Source organism: Mixophyes fleayi, chromosome 12 (genome assembly GCF_038048845.1).
Source record: "Mixophyes fleayi isolate aMixFle1 chromosome 12, aMixFle1.hap1, whole genome shotgun sequence".
Classification (NCBI taxonomy): domain Eukaryota; kingdom Metazoa; phylum Chordata; class Amphibia; order Anura; family Limnodynastidae; genus Mixophyes; species Mixophyes fleayi.
Window position 1 is genome coordinate 65,959,175 of NC_134413.1, and position 22,118 is coordinate 65,981,292.

The 22,118-nt window shown below is 41.6% G+C and overlaps 1 protein-coding gene across 2 annotated transcripts in view; it reads right to left on the reverse strand.

Moving 5' to 3' along the window:
* The window catches only part of LOC142108547 (cell adhesion molecule 3-like), a 243,797-nt gene extending 222,627 nt beyond the window's left edge, over positions 1–21,170 (reverse strand). Inside the window, exon 1 of one of the 2 annotated variants that reach the window (XM_075192288.1) lies at positions 20,619–21,170. In XM_075192288.1, the coding sequence (XP_075048389.1) occupies positions 20,619–20,688 (70 nt within the window). In that variant the 5' untranslated portion in view covers positions 20,689–21,170. The remainder of the gene's footprint in view (positions 1–20,618) is intronic. The other variant, XM_075192289.1, reaches the window with a different exon arrangement.
* Between the last annotated feature and the right edge of the window lie 948 nt (positions 21,171–22,118).

Here is a 22,118-nt window from a genome sequence, read left to right on the forward strand (position 1 = left end):
AGGATCATGGGCGATGGTCAAGTGCTGTCTGCCACCACCAAAACGAGGCTGAGATGAAGGACGTGTAGTTAACCTTGTCCTTCCCTCACAATTTATTAAAGAGTCGACGACTGACGTCACAGCCGGTGGTGGCAGAACTTGGGAGAGCAGTGAAAGTTTAAGCATCATAAGGGTTCTTTACAACAATTCAGGCCATGGCTACTGAAAATGTGCCTCTCGCCTACACAAAGAGGGCGAGCCACTTTGTGAGGTGAACTGATATTAAGTTTAAGAATTCACTAAGAGGGAGGAAGCACAGTTCCTAGTGTTGTGACTGGACTCATTCTCATGTATAATGGTTCAGGCCACAAAATGGCTGCCCCCATGTGTAAGCGTAAGGTACTCCATGAACCAAGAGAGGACAATTCCCAGCATCCTACACTCTTACTGCTCTATAGAGCAATTTGCCTACATCTGAAAGAATACATATCTTTCCTTTCATGTACATTTGACTGACAGCTCACCTCTTAAAAGCACTGGCTGCAATCACAAGACTAACCCTACGGTAGCAGCTCATAAAGATGGAGGTAAACAACACTGTAAAGTTTCATACTTCTACTAATAGCCTAATATAATTATGATGACTTTGTCTCTAATGTGCTTATGAGCAACAGAAGGGACTAAGGAAATTTGGCCTTTATCACAAATATAACAAATCTGAATTGTCTCTCTGGCCATTTGAAATATTGCCAGGTACAATGCGTATTGACACTCAAGGATCATTGCATATACATACACGGTATAGTAGACTGTAAGCTCTCAAAACCAGGACACACTCCATGGCTTGTGCATCCTGCTTCCCAACAGATGAAAGTAAATATTGAGCTGGGCTCATGCTTTGGCACTGGATTTGCTACAGAGAAGCTGCCCTGATTCTCCCAACGGTATAGTAATAGGAATACAAGCCCTCGGTCTCCCCTATGGTGCAGATAACAAAACTTAGTTAGCAGCGGTACCAGTATTGCCCTCTACAGATTGTACTACAAAAGCAATTCAAGGCCGACACGTTGCCAGGTTTCCTTTATGATCTATTGCGCTAAAAATACATGTGAGCATCGGTGTGGCTCCCCTGACAAAGAATATATTTCACAGATAATACAGGGCAACAGTAGAGGCAAGGACTGCTGATACACAAGATCTATTCAACAGGAAATACAAGACGGCATCAAAGTCTTGTTCTCTCACTCCAAATGACCACACAAGCAGTGCCAGGCACCAGGAAAAGGAGGTCTCCCTTGTGTTAGGTAATAAAGTACAGGTTATCAGCAAGACATTGATACTCTACTTCTTACGCTCTATTAAAGAGACACAGAAAACCTGGTATGACAATTCCGTCATTTTTAATTTGGCACGCAGGAAAGACAATTGCTGGTGATTTCTCTTAAACAGATAAATAATAGCATTCTCCTAATAACAGCAAAATTCTGCGGAGAGTTCACTTAGTAAGAGAGGAGGTTCTATTCTTACTATTAAATAGCCATGTAGTAATACAATACACTGCAAGTGACTAGTGCAATGCATACTTGCCAACTTTTCCTCGTTGGCTTCAGGGAGACCATGGGGGAGATGGGAGTGCGAGGGCGGGACTTGATGAATCACATCACATTGGCCCCGCCATATAAACGATTCTTACAATTTTGGCCAATTACAGCAGCGGGCGGGGCTAAGATGACGCGTTGTTTGCCTCATTAAGCCCCGTCCCCACCACTTATCTATTGCGGGGGCGAGAACCGGGAGGTTGCCCTGCTCTCTCGGGAGGTCTCCCAGAAATGCGGAAGTCTCACGGACATTCCGGGAGAGTAGGCAACTATGCATTAAAGAAAGAAAAGCAGCTAATGAATCTCTAGAGACTGAACTGTCTTTTACTTTTCTGTCTCCATTACTGAAGTCCTGTTGTCTTACCTGTCAGTCTTTTATTAAATCTTGGTCTCCATGAAAATGGCCACCTCCATAGGCATCAATACATGGACATAGGACACAATTTCTGAACTGTGTCATCATGCCACAGATGGCGAAGCCAACCACATCTTGTACTGGCTCAGCATCAGGGAGAATGCCAGACTCTTCAGGGATCGAGGGAGATCACCCCTATTTCAGGGAGTCTTCCTGACATTCAGGGAGAGTTGGCAAGTATGGTGCAATGTTATGTGTATACGCCTGCTAGAGGGAGACACGATCTGCTGGAGTGCAATATGTGTATGTGTGTTTATATAAAAGTCTCTCTAGGTGTCCAATTAACAGTATATACATAATTGCCAAATGTGCTTAATACGCAGGAGCATTGTCAGGTCTCGTTTTTCCTTGAAACATGTCCCCATAAATATCTATATCTATTTCAAAATGTGACGAAAAAGACCGTACAATTCCTCTTATTTTGTATATTTCATGCAATTCTCACAGTCTGTTCTCACACTCTGTGCTTTGTAGATGTTATAAGAGCCGAGGGCTGAATTAAGAACGAGGGAACTTAAAATCTGAGGCTAAGTTCATGAACTAAAGTTCACCTCTCTAAGGGTTAAAAGTTAAAAGTGGGGATGGGGTACACCCTTCTGAGGTCACTAGCGGAGGGTTAAGGAATAGTCAATAAAAGTCAGGGGCGGAGTGAAAATCAGTCTCTCGGATCCAGTGCGGTGCTCACCCACCCAGTGTTCCCTCTAAACTGCGCAATCTGGAAATGATAGAAGTAAACCTGTATCTTACTAGGAAACATCCTGCAGATTGTGAATGCAAACCTTTCGGGTGGAGCCCTCATTAGAGTGGCCTTTTAAATCTTTCCTTTCTAGATTGCTCAGCTTAGAGGGGACACTGCACCCTCCCTTCCTGTAATGGGGAGGATTCTCCGCACCTGCTGCGGGATGTCTTGATGTTCTATTTTGTGTTGGTTTTCTACTGTATATGGCCTGGTATAGTGTTCGTATTTGGAGGTCCTGCGTAGTTTTTACTGTCGGAAAAGGCAGTGCATGTCTACGGTCAATGATTAGTGGGCGCACATCCTGAACCCGTTCCCCTTTGAAGAGTCGGCTATAGTCTCGGCGCAAGTGCCATCCTTGTGGGTCGGCTTGTGTTTGCGCTCCTTGCAGAGGAGCTGCCCGGGATACTTGATCCCCTATAAGGTAGATATGTGATTAGACTCACCTGCCCAGCAACAAATTGTCCTTGGTCCCTAATTCCTTTTATACCAATCTGATTTATCTTTTTCTGCATATATATATCTGAATAGAGTACAGCTCTTTCCAAACGTATTATAGGCAAACCAAGGGGGGGTTTCCTAGTGTCTGGAAACCCCTCAAAACATGGGGCACTGTATGCTTGAGGTGGCTTATCCCGTGTATATGATGGGGATAGGAATTGCCTGTGTATATGATGTGGATAGGAAGAGTTATAGAGCAGCCAAGCACTATCCAAATTTATAGTCACGCCCCCATGCATGCTGGCCACGCCCACCGGCGGCGTACCGTGGAAACCGCTCTCTACAAATCCTGCGTTTGCCCCTGCGTATGTACAGTGTATCATCACAAGGTCTAATAACTGCACAGCTCACAGATCACCCGAAGGAAAACACAAGTTAAGATATGATATTGCGTGCACTCTGTGTGACTTACATGCCAGCAAGCCAACACTTACAGCGAGACATTGTAGAGACAACATAGAGAGCTTCCCCAATGATCTACTTGATCACTAGTATATGCCAGCAGCAGATTAAGGACCTCTCCCCATATCCACAACACAGAATCTATTAAACAGGCACCACAGCATCAGAAGCCAGGCTCCCCTCCAATCGCAGTTCCTTTCCATAACCATAGAGAAAAAAAAAATACTAGCGTCTCCCGTCTCCCACACATCGGATCTCTGCTCCCTGTGAGATATAAATGGAAACACAGAGCTTAATTACAGGAACAATGGCGCAATTACCACCAAAACACAGCCTGCGTTATTAAATAAAGACGCAGCGGAGAGGGAAGACAATTTGTGTGTCTCCCGTCACCCCCTGGCTGAGATTGAGAGGAGATGTCAAAGACGAAAATTTCCAGCTTGTGTTAACTGCTACACTGCTGCCGTGCTCCCAGATTTATATGTACTCTGTACTATGCAATGAAGACATTCGAACGCTTGTATATCTATTCTCTTACACTAACAAACAAGAATCCTAAAACCCTTTGCTACCGAAAATAAACACATTGCACCCACATACGGGGTAAGAAAGGTCACCGGTTTCTTAAATGAACAATTTTCAGAAAATATTTCCAGTCATGAAAATAACCTCGGTGATGTCACTGGTTGCTAGCAAACTCACAGGCGGCAGCACGCATGGGTTTTCGGATCAGCACACAAGATGGCTGCCTCCACAGCGTGCACGTGACGTGCACTTTAACCTATATATATAAATCCTTCTAAGAAGAAAATGCATTTGATTTTTACAACGTAAAGTTTACACCATACTGGCCAAGTCTCCCGGAATGTCCGGGAGACTCCCGAAATCCGGGTCGGTCTCCTGGATTCCCGGGAGAGCAGGCAAGTCTCCCGCATCCGGCAAATACCTGGCCAAAGTAATGCGATTTGCGGTGAATCGCGTCATTTTGGACCCGCCCCCGCATCAAAACATTATTTTCAACGCGGAGGGGGGCCACGCCCCCTCCCGCCCTCTAGTCACGCCCCTTGTCTCGCTGCTTCGTCCCATTTCACAAATGCTTAACACCGAAAATCTGGCCTTAATCTCAAATAACTGTACACGCATCAAGCAAAAGGGAATTCCCACTAACGTTAACAAAGTCCCCCTCATCTGATGATCTAATCTTAAAAACAAATAATAGGTTTAAGGAAATATGGACGACGTGGCTTAGCCAAAGGTTAAAGTTCACACCGTTAGCTTTTAGACCGTCTTGTCACTTAAAATCCTGTTATGCTTCGTTTTTTTTTTTTGCTTGTGTCCGTATTGCAATGACCGGGAGAGGAATGGCACAAAGCTGAAATAAAATGCTTTCAGCTGCGGACGGCCCTGTTTCCTTGGTTGCCATTGGATACTAAAATAAGGAAGCATTCGCCACCTCTGGCTGTTAAGCGTTGACCTTTTTAAGAGATTGCTAATAGCTGCTACCTCTGCAGAGTAGTTGGTGCCGGAACTGATATTGCACGTGTCAATGTGTAAAATTGTGCGTTAACCCCCTTCAGCCCTCTGTTCACACGTCCATTGGCACCTAAAGCATATTGTGTTATCACGCACTAGTAGTTAAAAATACTTGCCATGCCAGCACATGTCTGTAGCCAATCTCACTTTATGCATTCAGTTAACGTTAGGCTATAATTTTATTCTGTCAGTTGATGGGCACACTGCAAGTATGCATTGTGTGGGCTATACTCTTACAATTGAAGCATTGTTAAGACTAGTTTTATTGGCATTCCACAAGTACGTTAGTTACTTAATAGGTCTTATTTAATTCCTCCGTTAGCAAAATTTACCAGAGGCGCTGCTTGCGGTTCTGGACGGAAATATTTGGAATGACAGTGTAGATCATTAAAATATTATTTGCAACTTTTAACCTACACAGCTTTAAAAAATGTTGTGTGCCAAAATGGCACAGTCACGGTTTAAATGGAAAACACAACAAAGGAAATGAAAGATAGTATTTGTATAGCCAATTAGGTCCTAGTAAATTAGCTCGTTGAATTATATTGAACGCTCCTAACCGTTTCTCCGTATTAGCTATCAGTGTCTTGCTCCTGCTCAACCTCTAGTTCACCACTTGGGGTTTAAGGGTTATTTAATAAAGGTCATGGAAGTAAGATGTCATAGGGAGACCAACTGCACAGTATCACACCCTTTATTTTATTCATAAAATGCTAAGGTTACTATCTTTTTGCTTTGAACTCTTATTATGTACAGCCGCGTACCTTCAGGCAGGTAAAACAAGTGTATCTAGAGAAATCTCAATCTGTCTGCCTTTTAGTTTATACATATGACATCTACACCAGTGGTCGAAATGGCAATTTAGCAGTGGCGCTCTGGAATTTTAGAAGTGGGGGTCTGGAAAGTGTAATGGAAATGTGGATATAATGGAATTTGATAGTTTTACAATTAAAGCAGTGGGAGAAGTGGCGGTATGGCATACCACCGTATATATATACACCCCACTTCGACCACTGATCCACACCATTCTGTAGCCACTGAGGGAACTGTAACCTACAAATGAGTCATGTTGGCAATGATATTAACAAGTGTTAACCACCTTTAAAATGACAATGGAGCCCACTTAGACTTTAAAAATACCAGCGATGGAACGAAAACAGAATTACCCGCCATTACAACACAGTGGCGGAACTACGATTGGTGCTGTGCACTGGGGCCCATGGAGATAATAGGACCCGTTGCATGGCACATGCAGAGGGTCAGTGGCCCCGGTTCCCTCCACCCCGCCTCCCTGCACCAGGGCCAACAGCTCGATAGTTCCGCCTCTGGTTCCGCACGCCCATTCCCCCTAGAAGTTTTTCTGCCCCAGACCCCCCCCCCTCCCTCATTGGGTCCTTTAGTTCTGCCCATCGCTACAACAAAGGCAAACTGCAAGAGGAAAAACCAAACAAAGATGTCATTATAAATATATGCACGCTATTGAAAAACATATATATATGGGTACATATGTTACACTAGCAGAGCGATGTACAATTTATCAAGGCATATGGAGGCAGCGTACAACTGTGTGCCAAGGGTACTGTCTATATCTGGGCATACAGTACGCTGGCAGAGCAAGCTGTATTTCTGTGCACACTATGCAGGCTGTGAATACGGAGGTGCCAGTAGAGGCTGGCATCCGTGCGTACAGTATAATTGCCTTATAAGAAGAAGCAGAGGGTACGGCGTGTACTTGCACGTGCAGCAATAACTAGTAAGGAGAATATTCTTATTCTATGGAAAACAATCAGCGTCTTTCCTCATTGTTGAGATATGTGAACGAGCAACAACCCCGTCTAACTTATAATTAATTCATCCGGTTGGACTACACATGCATTTTTCATAAATCTTGCATAAAAAGAAAGCTTTGGTAATGTAGTGCAGAGCTGTTCATCGTGTTAATGAGTTGAGACATTACCGTATATGTTATAATTACACGTTCGCAGATCAAATCTTTTAAAGTGGAACTGTCATAGCGAATTAACGCTGTACGATCCAATAGAGCATCTAATAGCACCATCAAAACGGTTAGCCTGTTTTTCAGAGCCGGAGACTGATTTAGTCGCTTACAGATTCTACTTGTCCCACTCTGCATTGTTTTGCGGCCCCTCCCTTATGCCAGTGGCATTTAAAGTTCCGGAGCTATAACGCATAGCAAAAAAGAGTAGCATGGTCACGCACAGAAGCTAATAGTTACAGCGACACAGAGACACATGGCATCTGGGAGGGTGGGAGATTTTTACTGTCGATCTGGCAGTCATATTTCGTTCATCAAACAAATATGTATGATCCTTAAATTTTACTATTGGACTATCGCACGCCAGGACCTCGTATCTCCTTAAATGTTTCTGAAAGCCTGACAATGGCGACCGTATAGTTCAATCTGCATGCAACAACCACATACATGCTTAATTCCAAACTGGGGTTGTTAATCTCTAGAAGATAAGAATCTGCCCAATCTAGAAGATTGGGCAGCACGGTGGCTCAGTGGTTAGCACTTCTGCCTCACAGCGCTGGGGTCATGAGTTCAATTCCCGACCACGGCCTTATCTGTGTGGAGTTTGTATGTTATCCCCGTGTTTGCGTGGGTTTCCTCCGGGTGCTCTGGTTTCCTCCCACACTCCAAAAATATACAATTAGGTTAATTGGCTGCTATCAAAAATAGACCCTAATCTCTCTCTCTCACTGTCTGTCTGTCTCTCTGTCTGTCTGTGTGTGTGTATGTTAGGGAATTTAGACTGTAAGCTCCAATGGGGCAGGGACTGATGTGAGTTCTCTGTCCAGCGCTGCGGAATTAGTGGCGCTATATAAATAAATGGTGATGATGATGATGATAACAGAGTGTACCTGACATATATACATGGGAGCATGTTTGTTTGTTGCGAGTTGTTTATGTTTTCTCTTCTGTATGACAGTTGTCATTTTTAAATTACATCCGGCTACAATAAAAGCCATTGCTCTAGATTACTTTATGCAATACTGACTTTCATGGATTAAAAAAAACAAATTATAATAATAGAGCTAAGTACTAGAGGCACAAGCAGAAATAATCTGTAATAAATGTAATGCATTCATACTGTCCATGAGAAAAATGATACACGACTGTGCTATCCCTTATCAATTGAGGATTTCATCATTGGTGGGTAATGGGCTGGCCGCTAACTTGGCCTTGACTCCTCCTTCAGCCGCCTATTGCTCGGAAATGGATTCGTTTTGCCTGGCAGTCCATAGATTGGCATGAACAGGGGACAATCTATTGATCGGGGTTTGATTAGTCCTGTCTAGCTATCATTTGTTCTGAGTGCAGTCAAGAAGATTCATTGTTTGCGAAAAGGACGGCTTGAAAATTGTAGAGCTGTAGGCTAGTTGTATTGATTTCAAGTGAATAACAGACAGACGTTCCAGGTAGCCCTGGAATAGCAGGGCAGAAGCATAGGAAATGCAATGATTTAAACTAAGCAGCAGCATACGGTATACCTGCAGTCAGCTTTTATGCAGAAAGTTAAATGTACAGATCAATGCTGCGCTAAGGATCAACACTGCTGGTCACTGCAGGTGCATGCCAATTGAGTTGTAAATAAGACTTGCTACCGGCAGTTGTCACAGACGGAGATTCGCTGAGCCGGATCATGCATTGGAAATTAAATAAAACTTTTTAAAAATAGTTGGATGGATTTATGTCCTGGTTGACTTTAGGTAAAGTGTATATTCTCTTTAAAGGTTCATCACCATTTATTTATATAGCATCACTAATTCCACAGCGCTGTACAGAGAACTCACATCAATCCCTGCCCCATTGGAGCTTGCAGTCTAATTTCCCTAACATACACACACATTGATTAAGGTCAATTTAATAGCAGTCAATTAACCTATCAGTATGTTTTTGGAGTGTGGGAGGAAACCGGAGCAGCCGGAGGAAACTCATGCAAACACGGGGAGAACATATAAACTCAACACAGATAAGGCCATGGTCGGGAATCGAACTCATGACCCCAGTGTTGTGAGGCAGAAGTGCTAACCACTGAGCCACCATGCTGCCCCAAAGCTACCTGTTGCCTATACAAGTGGTGGCAGCCATTTTACTTTATACGCCACACAGAAAAAATTATATTTGCCGTTTATTTTGAAACTTTTGGAGAAGGGGGCTTTGGTCAAATTTACGCACCAGTGCAATCAAGATTCAGTTTCATTGTGAGATATTATTAGGAGCTCATGCTAAATCATACTTGCCAACTCTCCTGGAATGTCCAGTAGACTCCCGCATTTTGCGAGAGTCTCACGGACTTCCGGGAGAGTGTGGCAATCTCCCGCATCTGGCAGAATTCTGCCCACTTCCTAGTGAACTGGGCAGAATTAGGCCCAAAACGTTGCGAATCACCGGAAATAGCGGCATTTGGCCCCAATGACACAAATTTTGGAGCCCCTCCCCCTTCACGCCCACCTCCATCGGCAAGCTCCCGGAAGCCAACTTGCTGAAGTTGGCAAGTATGTGCTAAATGCATTATGTTTCGGATTCAATAAGACAGTGACAAGTGTTGGCATGTACTCCGTCCTCTATTAACCAATCCCATCCCTAAGACGTGAGACACAGAGTGCCTCAGTAATGTCACTGGTGGATGGATTCGCTGTATTCTTATCAATACCAGTTCCACCCACAAAATGGCTGCCTCCACTTTGCGGCGGCAAGCCACATGGGCAGAGCTACAAATAAACTGCACTTTGCTAAAGATGTGGTTGGTTAATGATAAAAAAAGGGAGGAGCCATCGTGAGTGTGTATAAATCTTAAAGGTCAGCACGGTGGCTCAGTGGTTAGCACTTCTGCCTCACAGCACTGGGGTCATGAGGTCAATTCCCGACCATGGCCTTATCTGTGTGGAGTTTGTATGTCCTCCACGTGTTTGCGTGGGTTTCCTCCGGGTGCTCCGGTTTCCTCCCATACTCCAAAAACATACTAATAGGTTAATTGGCTGCTATCAAAATTGATCCTTGTCTCTCTCTGTCTGTGTGTGTAAGTTATGAAATTTATACTGCAAGCTCCAATGGGTCAGGGACTGATGTGAATGAGTTTTCTGTACAGCGCTGCGGAATTAGTGGCGCTATATAAATAAATGGTGATGATGATGATGATGATGAAAGGTCCACCCAGAGGTCCAATCCTGCAGAAAATGAATGATTACTAATGACCTTTTCCCAGTTAAAACTGTAAAGAGGTATACATCTATACCAGAAATGGATCATACTTACGTTAGTTACAAAGAATGTATAAAATAATTAGGGAATACAAATTCCCCCTGGCTGAAGGTATCATTTTTATACAAGCAACTTGCAAATTATTGATTGGATATTAGTGACACTAAGGGGTTTATAGTACATGGATAAGGAGGTAGATCCGTATAGACTGAAGGGAGGTGAATAACACCAAGCGAAAACCTATGCGCCATTTACTAAATTTAAGGACACAATACAGACTTTTTACGTACTAAACAGACAATGCTGCTACTAATACTCGTTAGATAATATGAGCTGTAATAAGCCGCGTACACCATTACAAAAGGCTGACAAAACAAATAACTTTTTTATTGAATGAGAGTTGATAATAATGAAAGAGGTGGGCTAAAATAAAGGAAGAGAACGCAGTAAAAAGGGATTGAGAGAGGCAGTGGGCAACACAAAGGATGAGACAAAAGAAGGGTAGGGTGAGGCTGAGATATTTATAATCCTTCCTATAATCAGGGGCATGTACACAAGTGAAAGGCATTAATTAAACCTTCAAATATCTCCCAGGTATTAACAGTAGTTTAATAGGGATAGCTGGAGTCTTAGAATGAATCTATTCTCTGAATGGAACGTTCGGTCCGCCGGCATTCTATGCGTGGATTCATCCTGAAATAGCCCTGTGTCACCGTGAGACCACATGTCGTCCCACCACGTCCTATGGGTAAAGGCATGGCCTCTATATATGCATCTAACTCATACCTGCAAACTCTCACGGAGTGTCCGGGAGACTCCCGAATTCCGGGTGGGGACTCTCGGGAGAGTAGGTCAACCTCCCGCATCTGCCTACACACACATATATATATATATATATATATATATATATATATATATATATTTATTTATTTATATATATATATACATATATATGCTGCTTTTTAAAATACTATATTTATTCATACTTATGAGATTTACAAGCACCCTGTTGGCTTTAACAAGGCTCAAACAATAGGCAATATAGCAGCTACAATGTGTATTTACATTTATTTTTAACTTTTTTTTGGGGAGATGGTGGGGGCTTTGGTCAGTGTATATGAAACACACCCATCACTACACAATCTTCTGACCACCTGGCAAGGTCATCCTCATTCTTTCCACCTCTTTATAGAACAGCATTATGAACGCATTCTACATGTGTTTCAGATTCATTAAACATTGTCAAATGTTGGCGTGTACCGCGTACTTCCCCACAGACATGCCCGTTACATTTTACAAATCTCCTCTGACAGTAATAGCTGATAAGAGACAGAACGACCCCCGACTATGAATACAAAGGAATCTGTCGAAGAGTAAGAGAAATAATTAGTCATCACTCATGGCGGACGCTTGAGGGACTGCACACCTTATTAGCATTATCTTCACATATAACTGTTTGTTTAATGTCTCTGTGCTTGAAGTTGCTGTGAGCGCTCAACTTGTGTCTTACTGCATTATATTATTCCACATTTTTAGCAGTAAAGCTTTGTTTAAAGAGAAAAGTATCAATCAAATTGGCAATCTCTTAAACTAGTCTTATGCAGTCCTTCCTAACAGTCCCAGTGATACACTATGATGATTGTGTATTGTGACATTCAAAGCAGCGGTCCCATGAAAAAAATAAGTGTGTTGGCGATTACCATTCTCCTTGAATTGTGTTTTCAGGCAGTAATTATAATTATTCAGGGTTTGACAGTGTCATCTGACTACCATGGCAACCACAGTTACATGGCACATGACCTACTGAGCAGAGAGTCCTTCAAACGCCCCTCTGAGCTCAATCTGCTCTGTGTACTGTCAACGCCTCCATCCCTTCTTCCCCTACCCTCTGATATGACATGACATGCTAAGAGCAGTCTGTATATGTATACTTGTCTGCCCTCCAGGGAGATTTTGAAAAGGAGACAATGATTTGTAGGACAGCTAAGAAAAATTACTATTAGATGCATGTTTAGAAGGTACTTAACTTATGATTTAAAGAAAAAAAGGTTAAGTGGGGTCTGCTTTAAGCTCCTATATAAAAATATGTGTTACAATTAGGATCTAGGGAAATCTACTGTATAAGCAGATATAAAACAGATCACAAACTACAAAATTGCACCCTACTTTTGAGGCACAGTCTATAGTTCTAAAAACATACACCATTTTTACTGCACCCTGAATTCTACCTTTTATGTAGCTACCTAAGTTTTACAAACTTGCAGTCAAAGTATTACCAAGACAGCGATTGGTCAGATGACCAATGTCGCCACTAGTACATAGCAAGGTGCTGGCACAGTGGTCAACATCATTACGGCCTTAAGTTTGATCTTGACAAGACTGCTATATGCATAAAGTTTGTATGGAAAGTTAACTGGCTACTTACTAAATTGTCCAGGGTGTGTGTGTGCATTAGTGTGCCTGTCGTATGAAAATTAGATTGTCAGCTCTATTGGGACAAAGCCTAACGATGCTGGCGCTGTATAAAAAAAGGCGGAAGATAAGCGACTGTGATACCATAGGCTGTCCCATGCTATACTGGTCTTTATGCAATACAATATGTTGGGATATTCTATAGCAATTTCACTACTCTTTGTTACAGCGTATACAAGTTAATTGGACATAATAGTAAATGTTGGACCAGAGTACTAATGGTCATTGTTGCATCAGTAGATTTGGTTGACGTGAAAGTTATGAATGACATGTGAACCTGTCTAGTTTCTAATCTGAATGACACAGTATGTAACGGAAACCAGGCGATAAAAAGGGTACTTTTTATTTATCCTACGAATGAGGACACAGTGGGAATGTGCAACATACATGTATGAATATTTGGGAGTACCGACATTTGGGAAAAATAAAAGTGCCATCATAGTTCTGAAGCATGATGGTAATACCATTAAAAAATAATAATGGTTGAGGGGAAATAATCATATTTCTTTGATTTTCTCCTAACTTGATTATGCTTTGAAGAAGTACAGAGAGATGATAAAATGCCAGCATCATATAGCGCCACCAATTCCGCAGCGCTGTACAGAGAACTCATTCAACATCAGTCTCTCCCCCATTGGAGCTTCTAAATTCCCTAACATACAGATAGAGACACTAGCATCAATTTGATAGCAGCCAATTAACCTACTAGTATGTTTTTGGAGTGTGGGAGGAAACCCATGCAAACGCAGGGAGAACATACAAACTCCACACAGATAAGGCCATGGTCGGGAATCGAACTCTTGACCCCAGTGCTGTGAGGCAGAAGTGCTAACCACTGAGCCACCGTGCTGCCCAACATACACCTTTAGTAAAAAAAAACATCCGTTTAGCAATGAACTCAGTATATCCTAGCTGGTAGGACCTCTACTGTGCTCAAACTCATATCTTGGTATAAGCACTAAGTGACAATAATTAGAGTCAACGCATGTAGAAAATGGACCATTGGGCCCTATGTATTCAGTGAAGGCATGTAATATCTTAGGTAGTGAAAAAACAATCTCTTTTCAGATATTGATGACTATAGCGCTAAAGGACTTCAGTCTAAATTCAATGTCTTTGATTACAGGACAAGTATGGACCACATTTCAATAAGTCCATTCAGGAAACCAGTGAGCCTAAGTTACAATATGGAATCCACCTGACCACCACCAATAGGATTCAGTCACCCGAACAACTGGATTAGACAACCAATGGCCATGCAGCTCTTGAAACCACATGTCCCTGCACTGCCTTCCGAACCGCTGAGAAAAACTTTTCAGCTGTGCTAAGACCTGTAGTTCAACAACAAATGAAAAGCCACAGGTTGCCTGCAGTAGAGAATCCATTTCTTCGACACAATGCAGAGCCCATGCTTCAGGTCAGGACAAACATTTCAAAGTACATCTGCAATGTCTCCCTGAATAATTAATACAAATATTAAAATAGAGCTGAAGTCATCAGACTTACTGAAAACAGTAACGACAAACAGCCACGCATTATAACCCACAAGTCTTCTGCAAAGGACGTATCTGCTGAAAACCGGAAGATAAATGATTTTCCTGCATTAACCCATTGACCTGTGTAAAATTAATTTATCGGTTTGTAACAGACGTATAAAGTAGCTCCATTTTTTTTATTTATTTTTGGATCCAGGCTTTCAAAAGAAATTCCCTCCTCCGCGTCCTTTAATGCGCTTGTCAGGGTAATGTTCAGAGGTGACGATTCAGATTCTGAACTTCTCTAGTTTGGGAACTTCAGCTAATTACTGCATCCGAGAGATGGATGGCGCTTATTACATGTGTAAATTTTTACGACATGCTTACTGACTGTATAAATCAAATTGATGCCAGGGTAGTGGTAATAAAATTGCTCTGATAACAGCATTTGTCTGAGCCATGGTGTGTATAAATTCTGCATATTTATCTCTCCGTTCATTACCCTAATTAACCCGTTTAAGACATCAGGGGGATGAAACGGCAGCCCTCACCATCAAATCGTGGTCGAGCGTCATACTCTCTGTGCTAAACGTGACTTGCGGCGATTTCGGAATCTTCTTTTTTTTTTTTTTTCATCAGCAATTGAACAATCCACAAACTAATGTGATGTAAAAAAAAAAAGTTAACGTGGTCACCCAGTAAATGTAGAACTTCTAATAAACCTGCCTAGTCATGCTGAGTGATGCGATTGAGGAGTCGAACTGCTGTCATATGAAGTCAGAGTTCTCCAATGCATAAGGCTGGGTACACACTACATAAAATTTGTGTCGTTAACGATTTTACCAATGACTATAAGTCCTGATCGGCAGCCGATTCATGTGTACACACTGTACGCGTTTTACAATATTTACCATCAGATCTGTGATCTTCATCTGTCATAACCATTGGCTGAAAAGATGGTGACTCTGTAAACTCTATGGAGATCTATGGACACTGCCGGTGCTGAGTGCATACACATTGCAGAATCGGAACGACATCGTTCCATCGTTTATAGAGATTTTTGGGAGCGTACACACTAATACGACAAGAGACCTAGCAGTCGTTTATCCTGTGATTGGACTGATAATCGGATGAAAAACCTGTAGTGTGTACCCAGCCTAACTTAGAAAGTCTTTTCTAAAGCCCCAACCTTTTAGGGCCTAAAAAGCATCAATATATGACATGCATTTTTTTTTAAATAACCTCACCAACAAACAACATACAACAGTCCTGTCATAAAACATCTTGGACAGCCCTAAAAGACAATGCTATATACATTTCTCAATGAATGGCCCCACAAACAACAACATATTTGTGGAAACAAAGAAGTCCAAGATTGTGGTAGCTCCAGAATAATAATAATAATAATAATAATGTACAAAACTGTAGTACGGTTTTCGTGTCATATAGATTTGTTAATTTTAAAAACTGTCTAGGTTTACTTTGAGCACAACCTCCCTGGAATTAGCGAAGGTGGGTGGAAGGTAGATATGATTGAAGCTAGGCGTAAGCTGGTGTTATGTGGTTAAAAGATTAGAAAAAGCTGGTAAGTGATTAAATTCGGTAAGAGGAGGATTTAGGCAAATCTAGGCAGGATAATTAGTTGTTAGGTATAACTGAACAACATCTCCCAACTTTTTGGATTAGCTTGGGATTGGGTTACTTCGTATGCTATGGAGTTGTATGTCACAGGAAGGTCCGAGAATATATTTGGTGAAGGTAGGTTACTCCTTTGTAAGTAAGGGGACATGTGTTATTCCAAAAGTACTCCCAAGTGCATGTCCCGCAGGGAGGAATGTGATTGGCCGGGTGGGCTCCTCTAGTCAGGTAACCCATGACTGAGGAGCAGCAGATGGTCTAGCTTAGCGATCTCTTGGGCTACCATAGTTGGACACTTTGATAGCTAGAAGGGGTATTTAGTGGGTAGTTGATGGGTAATTCATTTAAGCTTAGGGAAGTAGGTTATGATGGGATTGAATATCTGGTTAACTAGCTGCGTCTCTTCTCTCATTTCTATGTTTAGTAGATGTTGTGGTTAGATTGCATCTTTATCATGCAGCCGTGTCAGCTGATGATTAAAGGCATGGTCAACGTGTGGATGAATAGCAGAATCGGCGTTGCACAGTCATGCCAACGTGACAATGCGAAGACGTTAAAGTAATAGATATTATTTTTCAGTTTTGTATGGTTGTGAGGACCGACACTTCTCTCTCCCCTGAGACCACGTAACCTTACCTTAAAATACTAACCAATATATCACCAAATCGCTCTTAGTTGGGTTACATCCTCCCAAGACGGGATACACCATCTTCATTTGCCAGATCTGGAGAGGTTTGAACCTGAATCTCAGAATTCTTAGGTACATCTAAGAGTCATGTGTCTTATAGAAGAAATTCGTGGCTTGCCAAGGTATAATTCCTAAAGTGCTATCGTTAAACACTTTATTTAAAATAAAACACTGTAATATTTAATATGTATGTGCAGAAAAACTAATTAAAAAATACAGAACACTTTCTGGAAAGCGTTCCAGTGAAAAGAATGTTTTTCAAAATGATGTACATATAAATATATGTATATAGAGTGGACGAAATGGAAATTTGGAAGTGGCGGTATTAAAAATGTAATGGGAGTGCAGGTCATTGAAATTTTAAAATCTTATAGTTTTACAATGAAAGCAATAGGAGAAGCGGCGGTATGGGATATATCTAATATATAAAAGCCTAGCGGCGTGTGTTAGTGTGTGTGTGTGTGGAAAAAACTACCGGGTGACAGAGTGCTCAAGCTGCAGCGCCACCTGCTGGGCGGAGTTATATACTACACTGACCTACTAAATTCTTAGCATTATCTAATATATAAAAGCCTAGCAGCGTGTGTAAGTGTGTGTGTGTGTGTGTGGAAAAAACTATTTTCTCAGAAAGGGCTCATCCAATTGACCTGAAATTTGGTATACTGACATTATTTGAAAAAAAATTATAATAGTGAAGTCAGTTAACTTCCATCATCCCCCCTTCCCCCCGTGGGAGGGGTAGTAAAGGCTAAATTTACGAGTTGAGGGCTCAAACTCATTTTCGTGAGGTAATTTTACCTCATGAACACACATGCTGTGTTAGTGTGTGTGTGTGTGTGGAAAAAACTACCGGGTGACAGAGTGCTCAAGCTGCAGCGCCACCTGCTGGGCGGAGTTATATACTACACTGACCTACTGAATTCTTAGCATTATTTAATATATAAAAGCCTAGTGGCGTGTGTGTGTGGCGATGAAGATGACAAGAACCTTTTTAACACCTTAAGTAGCTTGATTTGACTAGAATGCATGAGTATCATGCACGGGTTAACTTGTGTATATATATATATATTGATCAGCGGTGCTGTTAATTTCTCTAGATGGAATACAATCCCCGAATATAACCTGCTGAATGCTGTCTCTCCGTGATTCTCACACCAGCCATGGCTATATCACAACATTACTCCTTAAACTCAGAGCTGATTACAAGCCTGTCAGTTCGCAGAATGCCCCGAGAGGTGACAGGTTTGGATCTGAATTCCACGGCTCTCCATAAATTGCGTAGCACAGTATTTTCCCCAGTGCGCGGGAGAAATCTCGCTCAGGGTTCAGTGAGAACCAGACAGGCATACGATAGGCAGCCATGGGGCGTTAACCCAGAGCAACAAAGCCAGGGTGTACCGTACTGGGATGGGTGACTGACTAGTCCATTTTGGAAGCATGGAGGTTAACAGTGCTTTTTGCACAAACTCAGTACACTTTGATATTAAGAGAGGCGGCTACAACATCCTAAGGAAATGCACAGAGATACAGATAGATGCTAACACATATAATACACACATTCCTAACCACGATTATTATTATATAATTTATTTACAAGGCGCCACAAGATTTCCGCAGCGCCGTGCACAATAACATACCAAACAATATATGAAACATACATGTGACATAGTACAATAGTACATATTGACACGTCATACAAGTCCTCTAGGACCCATGACAAAAGTATTCCACGGATGTCGAACAGGATGTTGTGAGATGATATTCCCCATTGGAACCCACCTGACAAATAATTCCTTCCCCTGTCACAATCCGTCACCGCACTGACAGTACGACAGTGACGTTATAGAGGATCCCACTAGTTAACGTCAAAAGAGTTCCATTAAACGCTCACCAGCGATCGGCTGTTGTGACAAAAAGACGACATCGCTGATTAAACGAGCAATAAGGCTGACAATGTCTTAGTAAGTCAATGGTATTGTGTGATATCGTAATGCAGACTTCAAATGTGCTTTCACAATCTTGAACGATGGATGTCACAAGTCCAAACTTCTGTTGTGATTTCAAAAGGAGAGGATGCTTATCCGTGTGTATAATGTATAAAACACAATTAAGAACTCATTTACTGTGCAGTAAGCCTCTATAAAACCAGGAGGTCTATATACCTTATGACAAATGGTATATACCTCAATCAGTTTTCCCAGGGGTGGAAAAGCCAAAGCGTGAGTTACAGAAAGAGCCAAACTTTTTGCATTTAACAACGTGGTAAGTTAGGAATAGTTAACGCAGTTAGCAATCATTTGCATCCCATAGACTATTTTGGTACCCTTCGGGCACCTCCCTTTGTTGTGTAATGAACAGCGATAGGTACATGGCGATAGACCATAATGCCAAATAGCATTTTACATAACACCCATTGCCCCGAGTTTGCCTTCTTGAAGCTATACCCCCCACTGTTCCATGTGCAATGCAAATTGCTTTTAAATATCAGTTTAGATGAAGAAACGTCAGTGCGTGCAAACAGAAATCATCCCACAGGCCATTATGGCTTATTATACTGACTTAAACTGGCTTGTCCAACAACAGAAGAATTGCAATTCATAGCTAGCAGTGAAATGGTTAACATTTGTTACAAAATGATTACTTTTCTCATTATCCAACACGCTCTTGAGTGACTCACGTAACGAGTATTCTGTAAACGTACAGGAGAATCCCCAATATCTTGTTATTGTCTGAGTTATCATGTGAACAAAACATTGGTGTATATCATTCCAGAAAAAAAATGACCTTATTAGGAAACGAAAATAAATAAAGGAACTCCCAGTTCCCCCATAAAAAAAAACAAATTAGGGACATAACAGTTCTTACCAAGCACAAACAAAAATGAACATTACAAAAGACTTTCTGTTAATCTGTCCCGCTAATTATCCTGGCATAGGTCCCATATAGAGAATTTCAAATATTTTCAATGTCTGCCTCTACTGCAAAGTTATGTGCCTACAAATCCTGTTTTCAATTAATTCAATAATCAAACCTAATTTGTTTTGTGATCTAAGAGGAAGGAGGGGGGGGAGGGAGAGAAAAAAAAAAGTCAAAACAATTTTTTAGCTCTGTCTCTGTAAGGGTTAAATTCTGCAGACGATATTGAGTTTAAACCTCCTGATTCAAGAGTGGCGCGTATCCCATATTAACGACATAAAAAAAAAAAAAAAAGGGAAAATGATTGAAGAGTTAACCCACGGGCAACGGAATAACAGGGCGGGCAGCAGATTGCGAGCTCTTCGGACAAGACGCCTGCGGTGTGACGGTTTGAAAGGGATAGGATGTTCATTATCGGTGCGGCTGTGGCGCTGTGACTATGGAGTGAGCGGGCAGCCCTTGTGGCTAGATTGGAAAGAATGGTTTTATTTTTTAACCAGCTCTTGTGTATAAAATGGGGGAAAAGTGTTTATGATCTCTGCGACCACAAGACCATAAACTGCAGGTGGCAATTTGTTCTTTATACCAGAAGAGGGTGTGTTTGCATACATTAAAAGGGTCTACCTCCAGCCCCCTCCTTCACCCTATGAAGCCAAAGCAAAACATCGCCTTCAAACCCTGCACAAGACGGTACTATATAGAAATATAACAGAGCTATATCAATGACATAGTATTCTCCAGTATTTTGGCAGAAGCTATTTGGGGACTGACCTTTAAACTGAGACCATAGCTAACCCTAATCTATCCTAATCTCCAGAAAGACAGAGGGAACCACCGAAGATCTTCCTTCTCTTTTAAAGTGCAAAAATAGCAAAAGGTTTAGCGATTCTAAGCTCTGATGGCTATACTGCATAGCCAAATATAAAATACAGAATATATATATAAACATGCACACATATCACAGTGGGTAATGAGTCCACCGAGACATTATTTAAGAACTCCACGTTAATAATTTGATTTATCGGGGGTACTTACGGTCATGGTCGGACACGTTAGCCGCTGTGAAACCGGAGAGGGTCAACAGCAGGATGGCTGCAAGATACATGACGGGCACGCAACAAACAAAACCTTCCCGGTAGGATCCGTTCCTCTCTTTAATGACAAAGTATCTTGGTTTATCCTCTTCTTGTGTGCCAGGGGGGGGGACACAGATTAGAAAGGGGGGATCGGCCAGGTTCTCCTGAGAGAAGACACAGACTGCATTAAAAAAAAAAATCAAAGGGAACTGCAATAATTCCAAACCAGGGTAGAGAATTTTGGGGGGGAGAGAGGGGAATTCTCTCTTCTATTAGGATAAGAGCTGAACTAGTCAGGCAAGATATGATGCAGCAGTAAAGAGAATTAAATAGGGTACCAGGAATGGACCATGAGAGGTGGGTGAGCAGGGGAGAGGATGGAAAGGATGCAGACTCTGCAAATGCCTGGGATTCTGGCAGAATGTGCAGCTGCCCAGTGCTACAGAGCACAGCTAACGGTGCTCGGCTCCTGCAATCTGCCTCCCTCTCGTATGGGGAATTGTGGTGCGTTCTGCTCTGATCCCCTTGAGATGTGGAGGGAGGGAAGAAGAAGGGGGGGGGGGAGTGAATGTAAGGGGGGTTGGTGTTTTTCTCTCTCTCTCTCTGGGTGAAAAGTAGATCAGATGTAATTCAGTGCTGGTAACAGCTGTGCAGGCATCACACTATACATGCGTGTACTCCCTGTGGGGCTGAGGGTGTGTGTGTGTATATATATATGTGTGTATATATATATATATATATATATATATATATATATATATATATATATATATATATATATTGCATTGCAATCCAAATGGCTATATTTGTCGACAGCTATCAGTGTGAGCGGTGTAATATACAGTAATATTACAGTAATATATATATATATATATATATATATATATATATATATATATATATATATATATATATTTGTATATACACATATATATATATATATATATATATATATATATATATATATATAAAGTATATATATACACACATATCAATGTGAGTGGTGGTATATACAGCATATATACACACACACACATAAATATATATATATATACACATGTATAAAACATGAATTTTGTGGTAAGAATGGAGGTTCTATATGCAAATGAACAAGATTCCCAGAGGACACAGGAAACCTCTAACAGTCATCTTACATATTACACAAATTACCTAAATCCCACAGGATACAGGTTTCTTGCAACAGAAAGTTACTGCAAGACGCCTGAATCCAGCCTCTTAAAAGTAAATGACACAGGCATATGCATGATTATATCTCATTCTATATTATGTATACTGTCTAATACAACCTTCAGTCCTGCATTAACCATTTCTATTCCAAGAGGTGACTAAATGATGGAGGGCACTAGGGCAGGGTTGTCTTCCCCACACACCTTGCAGCATTAATATCTATATTTACTGTAAATGACTATGCAGATACGAGACAATTAGGCACTTAGTA